At 44.4% G+C, this 18,609-nt stretch overlaps 1 protein-coding gene across 4 annotated transcripts in view; it reads left to right on the top strand.

The window, feature by feature from the left end:
• The window catches only part of EPB41L4B (erythrocyte membrane protein band 4.1 like 4B), a 122,409-nt gene that overhangs the window by 89,898 nt on the left and 13,902 nt on the right, over window positions 1-18,609 (top strand). For 2 of the 4 annotated variants that reach the window (XM_036903325.2, XM_036903323.2), the window contains exons 18-22: window positions 4,538-4,663; window positions 5,489-5,556; window positions 7,810-7,908; window positions 12,993-13,173; window positions 15,043-15,120. In XM_036903325.2, the coding sequence (XP_036759220.2) occupies window positions 4,538-4,663; window positions 5,489-5,556; window positions 7,810-7,908; window positions 12,993-13,173; window positions 15,043-15,120 (552 nt within the window). Of the gene's footprint in view, window positions 1-4,537; window positions 4,664-5,488; window positions 5,557-7,809; window positions 7,909-12,983; window positions 13,174-15,042; window positions 15,121-18,609 lie in introns of all 4 variants that reach the window. The other 2 variants (XM_036903324.2, XM_036903322.2) reach the window with 1 other exon arrangement.

Below are 18,609 nucleotides of genomic sequence, written 5' to 3'. Positions count from 1 at the left end.
AGAACAGAATACTGTAGGCCAGTGTCTTAAACAACTGCTTACGTCTCACACTTGTGGAGGCTGGGAGGTCCAAGATCAAGGTGCTGGCTGATTTGGTTCCTGCTGAGGGCTCTCTTCCTGACTTTCAGAGGCTGCCTTCTCTGTGTTCTGGCATGCCCAGAGAGCAGGCAAACTTTCTCTCTTCCTCTTCTTACAAAGCCGCTAATCCCATCTTGAGCACCCTACCTCCTGACTTCCTGTAAATTGAATTCCCAAAGGCCCCATCACCAAATACCATCCCATTGAGGATTAAGGCTTCTCGACAGGAATTTGCAGGGAGGAAGGGGGCACATAATTCAGTCCATAGCAGCCTCGGGGCCTCTCTGACAGTGCCTGGACCATGGTAGATGTTCAGTAACTGCTGATGGAAAGAAAAGAAGGATTAAAGGAGAGAGGGTGGGCGGGAGGGATGGGGCAGAAGCCAATCTCTCTTTTGGCTAGATCTGTTCTAATATCTAAATGGGAAGCCTTAGAAAAGCCAAATTGTATCTTAGAAACATAGAATGTTGGTGCTGGATTTGATCTATCATTTAGTTCAACCTTCTTACCCTCTGTGACCAGAGGAAGGGAAATTACTTCCTCAAGGTCACACAGCAGGGGCTGAATCCTTGGCCCCTGGCTCCTGGTTGAGTGCCCTTTGCACTCCAACATGCTTCTTCATTTTCTCCACCAGGGATTCGCAACTTCAGCACTGGTGGTATTTTGGGCTAGTAATTTGCTGTCCTGTACATTGTAGGATGTTGCAGCATCCCTGGCCTCTACCCACTAGATGCCAACAGCACCCCCCCACCCAGATGTGACAACCAGCATTATCTCCACACGTTACCAGATGTCCCCTGAAGGGCAAAATTTCCCCTAGTTTAAAATCCCTGCTGTTCACATGTTTTAATTTTTAAAGTCCCCAAAGAAACAGTCTCCTTCACTCACAAGTCTACTCTGAGTAGACTCTGATGCATAGCTAAGCCTCTTTAAAAGAGGGAATAGGAAGAGTCATGAAGATCTGGCCTGGGAAGCTTCCCTCCTTACCTGCACTGGTGAACGTGGGAAGCTCACACCGTGGCCAGCCCTCTGGTCTACACTAAATTTCAAGGATTTCTCAGAAGACCCTTGCTCCCTTGTATTCCCTCCACCCCTACATGGCAGCCTGAAATTCTTAAGTCCCTTTTATCACTTACGGGCCCCAACATCAGGCCTGGTGACCAGCTGGAAAGAATTCCTCCTGCAGGATGGCGCTTATATTCATTCAATCAACCAATCGTTATGGAGCAGGCCTGTGCTAGGTGCTGGGGACTCAACCCCATATGTTATGTGGCACCTGGGTTGGTCTTCTTTCTCTTGGTTTCTTGGTTTTCAAAGTTTCCTTCTGCAATACACACAATAAATAGTTTTAACAGAGGCTTGCCTGGTCTATGACAAAATCTGAAAGTATTTTGCAAGGCATTAATAGCCGAGAGGAGCAGAGAGCTCACAAGTTCTATGTAATTTGTGGTTGCTGTGAATATTGGCTTTCTTTGGGTTAAGGCATAGCTGGGACAGCTGTGGGTTACTGAGCATTTCCCTGGAGCTGAAACTATATTGCCCCCTTTTCACCCTGCATTTGAAGAAATGCATCAGTAAGCAGGTAGACTACAGGGATATCAGAGAAGCTCGAGTTTACCCTAGCACATAAGCAAAGTGTGTTACTTCACACTGTGGTTCTTCATTACTGATAAGACATTCCTTGCAACAGAATGCACATGACACCACAATTGGGAACCAATGACTTCAGTGACTCTTTAGGATTTTCCCAGTCTCAAGAGTCAAGAATCCATTGATTCTTCTAAACTTTGGATGAGTTCCTGTTCTTGATTTAATGATGAGAGGACATTTTCATTGCCCAACTCCAAAGCCGTATCCAAAATTATCACAGGAACTTAAATGTCACCAAATTTCAAATGTGTAAACAACTTTATCAACAATTGAAAAATGCACCTGATCATTTCTTTAACCCCAAATGACATCTGCAAACTGATAGACTATTTCCAAGTGTAATAATATCAAAGCCCAATTGTCATTCATTCGTATGTTTTAAAATCTGTATTTCCGTATGGAAAGATCAGCATCTTTCCACAACTCAAATTGAATGTAAAATACAAAATATGGACATGCAAAAGACAGAAAGCACAACATTCTTGGAGCCATCTGCCAGGATAGAATTATGGTCTTGTTGTAATCCAGATGTTAATTTTTCATAGAAATGCCTTTTATGCAAATATAGTCATATAACAATACTCTAATTTTCTGGAATTCAGGTTGGTCTTACCCTGAGTCTATTCAGAGAGCTGAACAGTAGCTCCTGCTTTGTCAGGTAGAATAGGAACAAACCAGCCTGAATTTTACAGCCAAGAAGGACTTTAGAATTACTAAATTCAAAAGGAAAAATCAATGCTGAATTCTCACTTTTTTTATTTTAGCAACATTTAATTGTTTTTTAAAGTAGGTCTTCGGCCATTACCGAAATGTAATTTTATCCCCTTAAAGTAATTGTCATAAACCTCAAATGGCTTTAGAGCCAATTTAATTCTTGTGTTCCAGAATATCATTCCCAAAATCTAACTCTAATTAAAGAATTAACTCTTCATACATCAGTGAAAACACCCATGTGTTGTAGTGTTAAACAATTATCCTAATGCAACTGGATTTATAAACACAAGGTAAATTACCCCAAAGCAATATTAGTCAAAAGAGTCCTTTTTTCTTTATACACAGTGTCCTCGTATCTGATGTGCTCTTTTAGTTATATTTTCTCTTCTAACCAAAGAATCTAACATGAAAATGCCATTCATATGTTTCGCTCTCGCTTGATCATCATAATAATCCTAAGGAAAGAAACAGAGATTCAGAGGAGTTAAGGGGAGCCACTATGGCTGAGCAGTCAAGAGCCCTCTCGTTTGGAGTCATCCTGTCCTGGGTGTGAATCTTGACTCTTCTGTACGCTTTCTGTGTGACCTTGGGCAAGTGACTTATTATCTCTCTGCTCTGTTTTTCTCATCTATAAAATGGGGATAGTGATAATCTCTGCCTTCACATGGGATGGCTGAATGAGAGGATACAGTGAAATGTGCTTATGAGATGCTTCATCAGTGCTTGGCCCATAATAAGCTCTCAGTAAATGTGAGCCACTTCCTTTTTATCATCATCATCATCATCTTTTTAAAAATGGTCCTAGTAAAGGAAAGAGCTGAGATTAAAATCCAGATCTTCTGTTTCTGCTTATCTTGCTGTTCCAAGAAATTGCTGATTCTGCTTATTCTGCCAAATGCTCCTCTAGGTGTTTGGAAGTCCCACTGGGAAACTGAATTCTATGCCCTCTTTTCTTTATTAAATGATGAAAACCAGCCAATTGTCTTATACTTCCTCTAGGGCTTTCATAATACTCCTGCTATGTGTACCAAGGTGCTCTCTAGGAATTTTGAATTAGTGAATGAGATTTAATTTTGGAACTTGCAGAATTTGAAGCCTTTAGAACATTTTTGTTCTTGCCCTGGTACGTTGTGGCTAATATGCCATATTAAGTCCTGGCATCACTAAATTGGATTTTAGCCATCATATGGTCTTCTATCTTTATTATTAAACACATCTCTTCTAATAATAACTATATATCATTATAATCTTCAGTAGGTGTTTATCGAGCACCTGCTAGGTTCCAAACACCAAATTAACACTGGATATGCAAAGGTCGTTGTTAACAATAAGACATTTTTTCCCAGCATGTGTTGTGTAAACCACCAGAGATGACTTCAGGTTACATACATAGATGAGTATTTTTTAATAGTTATGGAATTATCATAATGTATATTATGATAAATATAATAATCACCAAGCCTATGATTTCAAAGATATTATTGCTTAAAATAAATTAGACCCAGTGTAATCCACCTTAACTGGATTGTATAGATTATAGGTACATGTTCAGTTAATGGATGGGAAATAGCAAAAACAGTGAAGGTGGTACCAAATTACTGAAGTCTGAGACACTATGCAGTGAGGTAACATTCCCTGAGAGTCACAACTTTCAGCAAGATTTATTATAAAAATACCAATGACTATTTTGTACTTTCCCTTGACCAGCCGAGTCACAGGATTGAATATACGTAAGAGAAACAGTGATTATGGGGGAACTAGCACTGACCTGGGGGAACTGGTAGCTTGAGTCCTGGTGCTGCCTGGCTCTCCCAGCATGCCTCTGAAGAGCCTCATCTTTTTGAGCCTTTCCCCTGTCTTCTGGCTCCTGGGCTTCCCCATACATCCTCTCCCTGCTTCAGAGAATGAGAGGAGGTGCTGACAATTCCTTTGCAAATAGTAAAAGCACCAGTGCAAATACAGGGAGTTGGTGACACCTTTGTCTATAAGTTTAAGCCTGTGTATCAGTTGCAGTTAGGATGGATGGGAAAGGTTAATAGATGTGTTTTCTTTTTAATTTGTTTACACTCTGTTGCACGTGTTTTGGTCATCACAGGCTGAAGAAAAAAAAGTTTCTGAGAAGACTCTGCAGACCCCACTTTTGCCCTCCCCTGTGGCTGATCACGTGAAGTGTAACATTTTGAAAGCCCAGCTGGAGAATGCATCTCGAGTGGGTGCCCAGGTGTGTGGAGCACATGCGTTCCTTTGATTTCACATGTCAAGACTCCTTCCACGCCATAGACAGAAAAGGGGCCCTGTACAACTGAGACGCTATGTCAGTCAGGGTCCAGACAGGAGACAGGAGCCATACCTGTTATGTGAACAGAGATTTTAATATAAAGAGTTATTAACTGGTGTGCAGTTACTAATTGGGTAGGTGAAAGGGCCAGGTCTGTATGTCACATGGGTCTGAGGGCCATGGGCTTCTGCATCCCTCTTGGACCTCCAGTGCACATTCAGTGGGCCTGGCTGGCTGAGTGGGTGTCCCTTCCTCCCTTGTTTTCTGTGGGCCACATCAGAGGGAGGAGGACAAGGTATCTATCAAAAGCATGTGATATAATTCCTCCCAGGCTTGTTATACTGACTTAAAGGACATACTCTGAATTTTTGTAAGAGCTTAGTTATACATGAACAATAAAACTGATTATTATTTCTGATCTAAAGTGTGAGGTGGGGGATTAAACAGTGGGTTTAGCTTTTCCCACACCACTCCTTTCTCATTCAAGCATGAGCTGGCACATAGCAGGTGCTCAATAAAAGTATGAATGCAAGCATTGATTGTATTTGAGTGATTAAGTGTTAATCCCAATGATAGGGAATGACTCAAGAAAATATTTTTTTGTTAACTTATATAAACACCACAGAAAATTGGTATTGACTGAGTACTTGATGAACTACCTCTTTGATCCACCTTCACAATTTCTATAATCCTTTGAATGTAGGAGACTTGAAAATTTCTGCATGCCAAGATATTCAGTTTTGACTACCTGCCTGTTTTCTTTAACAGGTTGGAAAAGAGGAATCAACATTTGTAAATATCAATAAGAAATCCAGTCTTCAGGATGCTAATGTAAGGTCTGTTGCTTCTTGTTTGAATGGGGAAACGATACTCTGTGTCATCAACATTATCCTCGAAACATTGCTCATGAGGGCATTTGCTAAGAAAATCAGAAAGGAAAAAGAAAACTGAGAGAATGTGAGCATGAAGAGACAGAAAAAGACCGGCTTACACAACTTCTTTTAAGCCTCAAAAATGCTGCTGCTTCTCAGCTTTAATATCCCTACCTGCTGTGCTAACAAGGGACTTAGTTTGAGTTGCTTGTCTCAAGCATATAGTCAGACCTTGTCATTCCCCTGCTTAATGTCGTTTAAAGGCTTTGCTTTGCTCTCAGGATGGAGTGCAGGTGCAGGCTTCTTAAAGGAGCACAGGATGGCCGTTATGACCTGGCTTCTGCTTGCTGTCCCAGCTCAGTTCATCACTTTTCCTTGGCACATTGCCACGCTCCTCACACTGAGCTCCTAGACAGTGCTAGAACCACACATGGTCTTTAAGGCTTCCAGGCCACTGCCACCCGCAACATAGTGGAAAATCTTCCTCCCCTGATCTCACAGCAAACAGAAATTCTTCCTCTCTTATCCCAAGTGAGTAACAACCTGTATATCACAAGCACTCCAGGTGGTCCGGGAACCACTGCTCTACCAATCCATGTTCTTGGGATAACGTTGTCCTACTCCAGAGATACATACTAAGCTGCCTACTGGACTTTTCAAAACCTTAACTCGTCTCTTCCCACCCCACTTCACTATCCTTCACCTGGTTTCCGGTCTTGGTTAATGGCATTATTTATTTATCCAGCCCTGGCACCTAGGAGTCCTTGACTTTCTCCTATTTCATCCCCTCATCTAATTGGTCACCAAGTCCTGCCAGCTGGATTTTCATATTATCTCCACATCCTCTTCAGGACCCTAATCCTGGCTTGCCTTGGAGTCCTCACCATCTCTTTTCCTGGATAACTACTGTACAGGCTTCCAAGAGGCTGCCAGCTGGCCTCCCTTGCCAGCATCCTCTTCATTGCTCTGAGGGCCTTCCCAAAATGCAAATATGACTGTGCCGCTCCCTTGCCTGAAAGCTTGGTTCCAGCCTTTGCCTTCAGTGTGAACTCTGGAGCCCGAGGCCCCTCGTGACACAGCCCCTTCCTCCCCCTCCAGCTGCAGTCCCCTGCTCTTCTTCTGGGACCTTACCCAGCATTCGTTCGCCAGGTCTCCACTCCTGTCTCCACCTCAGAAGTCTTCCCTCCATCTGGTTAAGAGTAAACTCCTCCATGAAGCTTTGCAGATACCGACCATCCCACCCAAGCAAAATCACGTGCCCCCCTCATGGCGTGTGAGTTCTTTCAGGGACTATGCTAGACCATGTGTGTTTCTAGCACTGTCAACTATATTCCGTTGACTTTGGGGTCATGAACCTGGAATATGGTGACACTGATTCCTTATTTGCTTATGCATGTGCTTATTCAACAAACATTTATTAGATACAGGCCACATATCTATCACCATATTAGGTACTAAATAGAAGAAAGCTTGGGGGGCACAGAAGTGTTCACTGACTGGCTGGAGGTCCCTTGGGGAGGGACCAAAACAACTCAACTTGTTTTGATGTTCTTTGGTCCTAGAAGGTAATTTCTGTTTTTCAAAATGAAATTAATCATGACCACTCCAAAAATGTGTGAAAACTTTTCCTTAAAATCACTATTTTTAATAGGGCCCACTGGGTATCTGGCATATTTTCTTGAGGAAATATGAAAACAAAGTTTAGGTTTCAACATTTTCATATGTACATAGAATTACAATGTCTTAGAGCAAATCTTACAGGTCTTCCGGTTATGCATTTTTCACATTAAATTCTCTGTGTTTCTCTTTTAAAATATATATGTTTTATGCTATTTAAAAATAACCTACCTACCAGATTACCTGGAACTAAAAATGGGTTATCCACAGGTTTCTTTTTACTTATTTTACTGACAAAATCTGGTACGAACCAAACCCTAATATTGGAGGTAGGTATTTTGGGCAGGCAAGCTGTATGTGAGACCCCAATTTTGTTTAGTTCCTGCTTGCTGTATTTTCTTCGTTATGATTTTGTGTTTTGTTTTTGGATTTTCTGTGGTGTCTTTCAAAATTATATTTGATTAAAGAGAAGAAAAAATGGGTATCTTTACTCTCAATGTTATTAAAGTTCTACATGACCTGAGAAAACAGATCCTACAAGCCAAAGCAAGACCATAAACCTTTTTGTTGGTGGTGTTCTATGTTTTGGTATATCTTTAGAAGTCCTATTCCTATACGTGTGGAAGTGACCCAACCAGTGGTGGAAAAGCCGGAAATCAAGCCTCCCCGAGTGAGGAAGTTAACAAGACAATACAGTTTGTGAGTTCTGTACTGCAAGTTTTTTATTTATATCAACAAAGGTGATGCTAAATGTTCAGTTACAAATGCTTCAGCCCCTCACACCTTTCCCAAAGGACTATCCTCAAAATACAGTTTGTTTCCAATTAAGTCATAATGGTAGCAGACTTTTCTACCTGAAAACATTGCTCAGTTAGCATATTTATTCTTATTAATTACTGTTTAATAAACTCCAAAATTAGTGACTTAAAACAATCCACATTCATTGCAGTTTCTGGGGGTTAGAAGTCCAGGTATGGCTGAGTTGGATCTTCTGTGTCAGGGTCTCTTACAAGGCTGCATTCAAGGAGTTGGCAAGGGCTGCAGTTTCATCTGATGGCTCATTTGTGCAGTTTGGGATAGGATTTGGTTCCTTACTGGCTGTTGGCTGGAGGTTGCCCTCAGTTCCTGGTCATGCAGGCCTCTCTAGCTTTCTCTGTAAAGAAAGCTGACAAGAAAAGCCAGAGAGAATTCTAGCAAGGTGAAAGTCATAGCCTTTTGTAACCTAATCACAGATGACATTCCATGACTTTTCCCATATTCTATTCATTAGAAGCAAGTCACTAAGGCCGGCTCACACTCAAGGGTTTGGGTTTATACAGGGGCATGAATACTGGGATGTGGGAGATCACTGGGAGCAATACCGGAAACTGCCTCCATAGCATATTAGTGAGATGGTAGCATGGCCTGTCCACAGAGCCAAAGCTAGTCACTGAGCTGTATGAAACTCACGGGAGGAGCTATATATACCCAAAGTGACCCAGAACCTCCAGAACCTGTCCAGTTTTGTGCAGTTTAACAAAAGTTTCTTGGCTATCCTGTGCACAGGGCTATTACTAAATACCATAAGGGAAAAACAAAATGTCTTTAACAATCGCATCTGAGGACTCATGATTTATTGGAGACAAACTGCAAATAATTATAACCCAAAGAAGACAGGTAAATGCTGTAGTCAGGGTGTAGTACATTAGTAACAGTAATAGTGCTAGTCACAGTTGTAGTTGCCATTTCTTGACCTCAGCTGTGGCACTGTGCCTAGATGTGTAACTGGCCAGGGAGCTGCAGGGGGATCCTTGGGTGCTGCGGGGAGCTTGGAGCTCTGGCGTGAGAAAGGCTTCTGTTAGAGCCCTGGCTAGTGGACTGCTGTAAGCTCCTGGAGAATTTGCTCTGTGAGCCTCTTTCTTCATCGGTAAAAATGGATGAGGTAACACTTACCTCTGATGAATTTTTTGAAAGTTGACATGAGATAATGTGGTAAAGCCCCTAGCAAGGGACCTGGCCACGGGATGAATTATTTTCCCTTCCTTTCTTCACAAGGACCTGACAGTATCTGAGAAAAGGTCAGGTTCAGGGGGTACCTGTGCACAGCGTGGAAGAGGGAGTGTAACTCTGGATGCAATTCTCTAACAGCCATCTCAGGCCTGCCATTTGTATCTTGTGAAAGAAAAAGAGGCCATTTGTATCTTGTGAAAGAAAAAGAGGCAGGGGGCTCTTTAAGGGCAGACACATCCCACCTCATTAGCCTTAAAAGAAACTTCAGGACAGTTCAGTGGCTACATTTCCTAGGAGAGTCAGAACGAGTAAAAGTCAAATAATTAACAGTCCTAATCATTTATAAGGGATGAATTAAACCATGAAAAATCTGTTCCCCTGAGGATAAAGCTGGCAGGATCAGCCTTTTCTTTCACATTTTGAAACTCACAATATTATCATCACCCATTTGGGATATGTAATCATGTTGGAAATAAGGATTAATACATGGCCTGGAAGGAAAGAAAATTTGACCCACCACATTGGCTGTTTTAAGAAAATCCTTTTCAAACTTCCAACTTAAATATTTCTTAAGCTTCCCCGAAGTATTCTGCTTTGGAAACCAAAGCATAGCAGCACTTTCCCCATAAGCAGTAAATAGTAAAATTAATGGAATGGGATTTTCTGAGTATTAAACTTTTGTCTCATAAATAGTTCTCGAATCGTTGACACCAGTCACCACTTACTTGCTCATTTCTTCCACTCATACATATTGATGAAGTTAATAAACACATGGTCAGAGAACACAGATAGAAAAAACTTGGATTTCCCATTTCCTAAAAAATATTTCTGCATGATTATTTTTGAGATATGCACACATACAGCCCCTTTTAGCTGGTATAGTAGTCGTAGTTTCTAGGCCAACATTATGTGTATTTGGGTTTTAAGGTACTCCACCAAGAGCATGATGTTCAAGTTCAAGAACAAGTTTTCAAATCACTGCCTTTAAGGATATAAAAAAAAAACCTCAGCCATGTTCTTTTCTGGAAATATGACAGAGGGAGGGAAAGTGTAACTGCTATGTGCAGACTGAACAGAGAAGCAGGATTTTGCAGTTTAAGGCACTAAAAACACCACCTTTATACTGATACCAGATAGTATGTTCAGAAAATGACAAGCTGCTTTATTCATTTTCCAGAAATAAGACCTTACTATGTATTTAAACATAGTGTACAAGTCTAAAAAAATGTAAGCAAGACAGAAAAGTCCAAAGAGAAAAGTAACCAGTTCCCCAGAATTGCACCCTCAAAAATAACCAATGTTCACATTTAATGACCATTCCTCTAGACATCTTTCTGTGTATACATATTGTTAAGATAAAAAAAAATTTTAAAGAATCATACCACACCTAAAGTTTTACTTATTGACATGTTTCATGAATTGAACATGAATTTACCTCAGGAACTGAGGTAAAATGAGGAATGAACTTCAGATATATATTTCTTTGCCATAAGACCTAAGTGAAGACAAAAGTTTGTAAAATACATTAAGAATTTGAGTCTCTTTCAATTTTAAACAGTATCAGTTGACTTCCTGCTGGGGAAGATGAGCTATGTTTTTATTTTAATGGACCACAATATAAAACCAAATCGTAACTATGTTGTTAAGGTTATAATTTTTTAAATGAGGTAAAAAGAAATCTTAACCCAACTCATCTGCTTAACTACCTATGGGACCTTGAACAAGTGATTTCATAGTCAGCCCCTGGATATCATCTGCTTTCTGAAAATGAAGATCATAATTAATGTAAGGCTGCTCTGAAATTAAATGGGCTAATGCATGTGTAACTGATCTTTCTTCACCAGCATAGATCCAAGTATGTGGTCTCTTATTTATTCAAGTCCCACCTGTCTCCTTTATCAAGAAAAGTGCTGCATTCTCGAGGCTTCTCTGTACACAGAATGATCTAAAATCCCCCAGGGCCCTCCTTGGTGAGTCTGAGGGAATGGGGTGTGATCCAGGCAGAAAAGGACACTAGGCGGGACGTCACCATGGTGGAGAAGGCTGGGCTGGTGTCTTGGGCTTGTCTCCAGGACAACCAGGCACGAGCTTCTCATTGTCCTGTCCTTCAGGAGTCACGTGGATCGTGCTTAATTCTCCCAGCCACAGTGTGTGGCAACATATGTGAACTACCACCAACTAGGGAAGTTCACCCAAGCTTTGGCACCCAGGGTTCCTACTGGGGGTCAGTCATGCAGGCAGGGAACACCCGTGTGACTGACCTTATACCTACTCAGTCTCCATCCTTCCAGAGGTCAAACTGGCACAGTGCAGCCCAGAACCCCAGACGCTCGAAAATAGGTATTCACCATAAATCCTGTTGATAGCATAAACCAGCTAGCATGGCCCAAGGTCTCAGGTATGCAAAGACACTCATTTGGCTGGATATTCCAAGGTTCCAGAGGTTCTCCAAAGAGCTGTCAATGGCCAGTAGTTTGTTTGGGTTGTCTAGGCCTCTGAGTTGCTCTTTACTGCATAGGCAGCAGTCTGGTGAGCAGGGACTTGTCTTGATTCCTAGAAGTTTGAGTAAATACTGTCTATATGAAGAACAACGGTTGATGTGCTGCTCTGATGCTGTGCCAGGATGACCAGATTAGAGGACTTCCCACCTGGACATGCCTTGTGGGAGGGCAAAGCTTCGGCCCAAATCCAAGCCTTGGAGACGAGCCCAGGGCACCAGCCCAGACTCCTCCGCACTCATGGTGACTCCGCATCTTGTCCTTTTCTGCTGGGATCATCCCATTCCCTCAGAGAGGTTCTAAGACCAGAGCTACTTGGTCCCCAAACACCTGTAACCAGTGTCTCACAGCAAAGGAAGAGTTGCTGTTAGGCCACAAAAGCAGCCATTCTACCCCTTCGGTCAGAGCAGTGGGTTCCTAAAGCCTTGTGTTTACCCTCCCACAGGAGGCCACGCAGAATAATATTCCTTGGTTTGGCGGTTCTTCACAAAATTAAACACAGGATTAACATGTGGCCCAGCAATTTCACCCCAAGTAGAATCCCAGTCTAAAAGAACTGGAATCAGGGACTCAAACAGCTATTGGCACCCCCATGTTCATAATACCCCCAGCACTATTCACAGGAGCCAAGAGGTGGAAACAATCCAAGTGTCCATCTACAGATGAATGGATAAACAAAGTATAGTTTATCCATTCAGTTGAATGTTACTGGGCCAAAAAAATGGAATGAAATTTTGACACATGCTACAACATGGCTGGACCTTGAATACATTATGTAAAAGTAAATTGAGCCAGATAGAGAAGGACCTATATTGTACGATTCCACTTACATGAGGTACTAGAGTAGCCAAATTCATCCAGACAGAAAGCAGAACAGACATAACCGCAGAGAGAGGGCAATGGGGAGATTTTCAGTGGGTGCAGAGTTGCTGTTGGGATGAAGACAAAGTTTTGGGTATAGACACTGGCGGTGCTAACACAACACTGTGTATTTAATGCCACAGATTGTACACTTATAAATGCATAAAATGATAAATATTATGTTAAGTATATCTTCCCATAATAATAATGAGCATGTTTTAATCCCTTGGCAAATGAGAGAAAACCCAGTCCAAATTTGCTTTGGCAAAACTGTCAGTGTACTGGATCCTGTAAGCTGGACATCTGGGAACATCTGTTTGAGGAGCGCCCCCAGCCCCTTCCCTGGCCTTCCCACCCGCCCCGCCCTCCTTCCAATCCCTGTGGCCTGTTTATTATTGTAATGAGCAGAGCTTCATGTGCTTTTAGTAACCGCAGTGATGAAGACGACCTTCCTCCAGACCTGGCCGAGGCAGTAGGAGCAACCACAGCCGCGACTATAAGCACCAGCACGGCTGCCACCACGCAAGTCCCAGTGCCGCTGGTTTCCCCCTCCATCCACAAAGTCAGCTCGCCTCAGAATTCAGAAGGCAAAGGCCAGCTGTCCCCAGGGGCCAAGGTATGGCAAAAAGCCCAGGGGAGTAGCTGCACTTGCTAGGAATTCAATATAAATTTAGTGCACGGTGTCCTGTGTGCATTTAAATTTTGCGTCATCAACTGTGCCCTCCTAAAACCACAGTAACAAGCCCCCCAGCATGCTTTTTTAAAAATATAACTGTTCCCCAAAGACAAGCTAACCATTAATGAGAGATACATAGCATAAGACCATGTAGCTCTACTTTAAGAAAATTTGTAAGATTTTTGAGAGCACTTTTGATTTTAGAATATCATCTCTACATAGCTATGCTCCACTGTAAAGATAAAAAGTGAGAAATGGGTTTTCCTCCCAATAACAGAAAATTTGGAGGAGTAAATACGTGGAAACATCTCATCCCATTCCTTATATGGGATAGCCTGTGTGAATAGGTTGAAAATGGGAAATACTGCTTGTGAGTCTGAAATTTCAGGAAATTGCCAGCAATGTGCATGGGCTGTGACAAAGGCCTTACACAAAGTAGTTCTCTTGGTTTCTTTGACCATTAGCTGTGGTCACTCTTCAGCAGGTGGTCCAAGTTTGGTCCAGCCTACTGTTGTCCAAGTAAATGGTGAGTTAAGGTCACGTGGTCCATGGACCCCCAACCCCTGAGGAACAGTGCGTGCATGGGGTGAGGGTCTTGAAGGCGAGATAGGAGACTGATCTCTGGTCATTTCACATGTCTTATGGCTGCTTGAAACGAGCAGTCACCCCACAGCACTTGTGTCTCTAAGCCTCAGTTTCTTCCTCCTAAATGTGGGACTAACATCTGCTACTCTGCCCACTCCTGGGCTAGTGTCAGGCCCAGTGGAAGCGAAAGTGCTTATGCACATGGGATGCCTGAGACCCCTGTAGCTTCAGGGGCCACGATTCCTGGTAGCATCTAAGTAACCACGATCTGGGCCCACATCCTGCATGAGCATGCCAGTCTTGCTTGGGGTCCCTTCCCTGGGTGTCTGAGAATACCTCTGTGTTCCTCATTAGGAGCCTGGCTAGATGCCCCCAGCCAGTGATGGGCCCAGACTGAGGCTCCCTGTTTATCTGTAGATCACCTCTGGGTATCTTCAGTCGGGTTGCCTTCTGCTATGCAGTGTCCCTGATGCTGCTTCATCCCCAGTGTGGACACAGGCTCCTATCATACATCCTACACCATGGTTAAACCAGACTAAAATTTGTATTAAATAATACAAAGCAGAAGGGAGGGGATTCAGCGGGTGTGGGTGCATCTTACCAGAGGCCGCAGGGCTCCCTCTTCTGGCCATCTCTCTCCTTAGGGCTCTGCTTACACCAAGTTGATGGGGTTTTATTTTTCCCTACAAAGATCCTCAGGACCCACCCCCCCACCCCCACACATGCTTCTGAGACTCCAGAGCAAGAGGGAAAAAATTGTTCTCCCCAAAATGAAAGAGTTGTCAGAGGTACCTCCCTCTCACCGTAAAGATCTTGCTCATTATTGTGCAGAGCACTTGAGCTCCTTGAGGCCTGACCCTCTTGATCCAGGATGGGGATGGGGTCTGTGCTCTTGGTATATTCAAAGGACTCTTTGAAGTGATTTTCCCCCAAAACAAGTCAAAGAGCACTCAAAGCACTTAAGAAAAAAGAGTTGGCACCTTTAAAAAAGACAGTTCCCCACCCAACATGCAGCTTCTACCCATTATGTTTTAAGAAAATATTTGAGGTTTGGCCTTAGCAATTCATACACTGCCGAGCAGGAGAACCAAGTGGGGGCTTGGCATGATCGTGAGTTCACTGTCAGAAGCCGGGAGAAGAGAGGTTGGGAAGCCGTGTTTTCCAGAGAACTTCCGCGGCCTGTGCAGGGCTGTTGCTGACCAGGGCTGCCTTCTGCCCTTGCAGAGTCCCTCCAACCGAGGCGGAGCCTTTCCCCTGGAGCCAGGCGACCTCCTGATGGATTTCACAGAAGCCACTCCTCTGGTAAACTTCCCATTTTGCTAAGACTGGGAAAGCCACAGACCATAGAAACCTCTTGGCAGGGGGATGGATGGACAGAGGTGGGCTTCGCTGTTGGGAAGGCTCTGCCTCTTGTCCTGCTCGCAGCCTGGAGGGTCAGAGGTCAGCTTTCTTTGGGGGTTCAGGCACACGACTCTCTCCACCTCCCAGAGCCCTCACACTGGAGGTGGCACTCTCTGTCCTCCCAGGCTGGCTGCAGGGGTCTCCTGCCTGCCTGTCTGCTGCTCCTTAAGTGGGGGTAGGGCTCTTTGGTGCTCACGTCTCAGCTTCTTGCATTCCTGGGCTGTGTCCTGCATGCCCACCTATGTGGCCTCTCTTGCTCTCGCTTCCAACAACCTGCTCTGGTCTGAAGCACCAGCTTAAGGCCTCACCCTGAACTTCTAGGATGCTCGTGCCTCCCTACCGTCCTCCATCCTCTGCACACAGATCTCCCCTTAGGGAGGGTGGCCCTCGGGGGACTCTGGCCACCAAGAAACCCTTTCAGGGGAGAGAGCACTGAACAGGAGTCACCAGGCCAGACCAGGTTCCAGTCTCTGCTACCCATCTTAAGAGCCTTGTCATTGGATAGTCACTGTTAAATAAGGATGATATTGTTTGCCCTCTCTGCCTAAGAGTATTATAAGGGTCCCATGAGGGAGAGCCCTTGAAGCATAAAAGGCAGTATGAATATGTGCAAGATATTATTATTATGTGACACAGACCCATGTGGATGTATCTGTGGCTGGGCTCAGCCTGATACTCAAGTATCTTGAGCATGAATCATGGTCCACAACTTTGGAATGTGAGTCACAATGTGAGGCAAGTCAAAAACTATCTCCTTAGTGTACTGTGCACCCAGCTGTGTGTGAGGCTGCAGGGGAGTCAGGCTGATAAAGTGCCAAGGTCCGCAGGAGAGCTATGGAGAAGATGCACAAGGAGAAGCCCGAGGTGGGTGTCAGCTGGGACTGGCTTGCTGAGGAGGGTGTGGCAGAGGAGAGCTTTCAGAACAAATGACGCAAAACGCATCCGGGCTTTAGGGATGCTCACCGTTCCTGTCTCAGCTGCACAAGGAAATTGTTTGTGGTTTACACCATTGTACTTCTCATCTGGAGAGTTGGTACAGTCAGAGCTTGGAGTCAGTGCCTTTAGATAAATAGCTGAGATAGGATAGTGGGCGACACCCTTCTGGGAACTTCAAAGTCACTCCCTTTCCATGTTCAATTAAATGCAGCTGAGTCATTCATAGCCTTCTCCTTAGACAAATTGCCAAGATAGGGTAACCCAGAAACAGAGGGCCTTCCCTCATCACCTGTTCACCCCTTTGCACAGATGGGGAAACTGAGTCCCAGAGTAGGCTAATGACACAAGGACTGAGCTACAGCTGGAACCCAGGTGTTCTTGCTCCTTCTCCCCTGCTTTTTGCATTAGATTGCTCTTTACACTGGATTTAAGGAGTTTGCCACTTTGGAAAAGAGCAATGCCTGGAAGAAGAGCTGTGTTGAAAGTACTCCCCAGACCAGACAAGTGAGAACAAGGAGCACAGAGGAAGGGATGGCAAGTTAGGGGACCTGGGTCTGGTGCTATATCACCACTCTCACAACTGAGTATCCCAACTGAAGGCCATGTTGTGCAAGATGGAGGCCAGAGTAGCCATCTGCGGATGTCCATTCTAGCTGGAGGGAGCACCCCACCCCTGCAAAAGGGACCTGAAAACCCCTAGGGCACAACCTGAGGGCCTACGATGGCAAAAGGAGGAGGAAGCTAAGTTCCTAGCCCAGGCTGAGAAAAAAGATGTCTAGCAGGAATAGAAGCCAGTGGGGAAGATACCTCTCTGAGTTATACCAACTGCTACTCCTGTGGGACCCAGTGCCCAACCCTGTCTAAGGGGCACTGGGAAAGAGAACACTTCCTCGTGTTAGGGTTTTAAAGTGTGTGTAGGAGTTTTCCAGATGGAGGAAGTAGACCAAAGCATGCCATGCATGAGCAAAACACTGTGTATTTATTAAAGGGTCTGGCAGATCTGAGAACTAGGGTTCATTTACAAAATAATACATCATGGCTCTGACAGGAGATGAGATTCCCTTAAAGACAGTTGTGTTGTGGATCCGACTTGTAGACTTAATTGCTCCATCTTTTCTTCATTTGAACATAACAGATTGAGGTTAGAAAGGAAGCAGCATCTGGCAGGATCACAGAGGTCTCCAGATCTGAGATACCAGTGCCTGCCAAGTGACCGTCCAGCCTCTGCTTGTACCCCTCCAGCAACAGGGAGCTCATCCCTCTTCTCAGGATACCCCGCTTGCAGCTCTGGGCAGCTCTGACTGAGCTCTGACAGGGTCCAGGGTTCTGTGCTGCCCAGGCACGGGGCGCTGGCCACAGCTGAAGTGCTTGCACTGCACCGAGACATGGCTGCTCGTTTCACAGCTGAATTTGCAGTGACTATGTGTTCTCAGGGTGCAGCATCCTTTGTCTTGCTTGTGTGGATCTGAGGTATGAGTGCACATTCACGGAGAAGGTATGCTGGGAGGCTGGTATTTGATGAGAGCCTGCTCCATTTGGGTTTTCCTTGGCGTGACTAGCGTTGCCCTTACTTCACTCCAGAGTCCTGCTTCCATGGGTGCCAAGGAGTCATAGAGAGAAAAAGGGTCTCGAGCAGCCTGCTTCTCCCTTTGGCCCCCTTCCCTCCATCTCCTCCATCTCTCCCTGATAGCATCATGGAAATGCAGGAGCAGCCCTCTCTGCCCTCGGTGTTGAGGTGGTGGAGGGCAGGGTGTGTATCTCAGAGAACAGTGGAGGGGGGACTGCATTTCGGGTTTGGGGCTGGATGAGACTCCGGCAGCTGTATTACTACCCTGGTTCCTCAGGCCAGAGCTGGGGGGGCAGGGAACTGGAGACGACTGGGACCAGATTTTCTTGCCTCCATTCCAGACACTCTCAGAGCTGGTTTAACTTATGATTCTCAACCCTTATGATCAAGTCTCTGTGTGGAACAGAGACTCAGTGTGGCTTTCAAGAAGCATAGTCCAGACAGCCAAGAATAATAAAAAGGTTGAATCTTCCACTGGCATCTCTCAAAAAGCATTCAAGAAGATTAAATTAACACCTCCTGGTAACATTCCTTGAATTTCTTTTTGTTTCCTTCTTAATTCTCCCGTACCCCGCAGTACTCCAAGGACTTTTGGTTTCTAACTCTCCACAAAAACATTCCTTCCAGCCTCACTCTTACAGCACTTCCCCCTCTTTTCCCAAATCTTTTCTTCTCAACCCCCAGCTTTTTTATTAGGTAGCTCAGTTTAGCAGCGTCAGCCCTCTCCAGCTTGTTATCTGCCATTCCCGGAATCTGCAGCGTAGACTTCACGGTCAGGTCAGAGTTTCTGCTTGGGATGGAGAGGCAGGTGTGAGGCTGGGGAGGGAAAGAGCAAGTGAGCGAGCACAGCACCCACTCTGCATTTGATATTCTCTTTTGGGGTGTGA

The sequence above is a fragment of the Manis pentadactyla genome, chromosome 3, assembly GCF_030020395.1.
Source record: "Manis pentadactyla isolate mManPen7 chromosome 3, mManPen7.hap1, whole genome shotgun sequence".
Taxonomy (NCBI): Eukaryota; Metazoa; Chordata; class Mammalia; order Pholidota; family Manidae; genus Manis; species Manis pentadactyla.
Note: the sequence above shows the minus strand (reverse complement) of the source record. Positions and strands in the feature narration are given on the sequence as shown.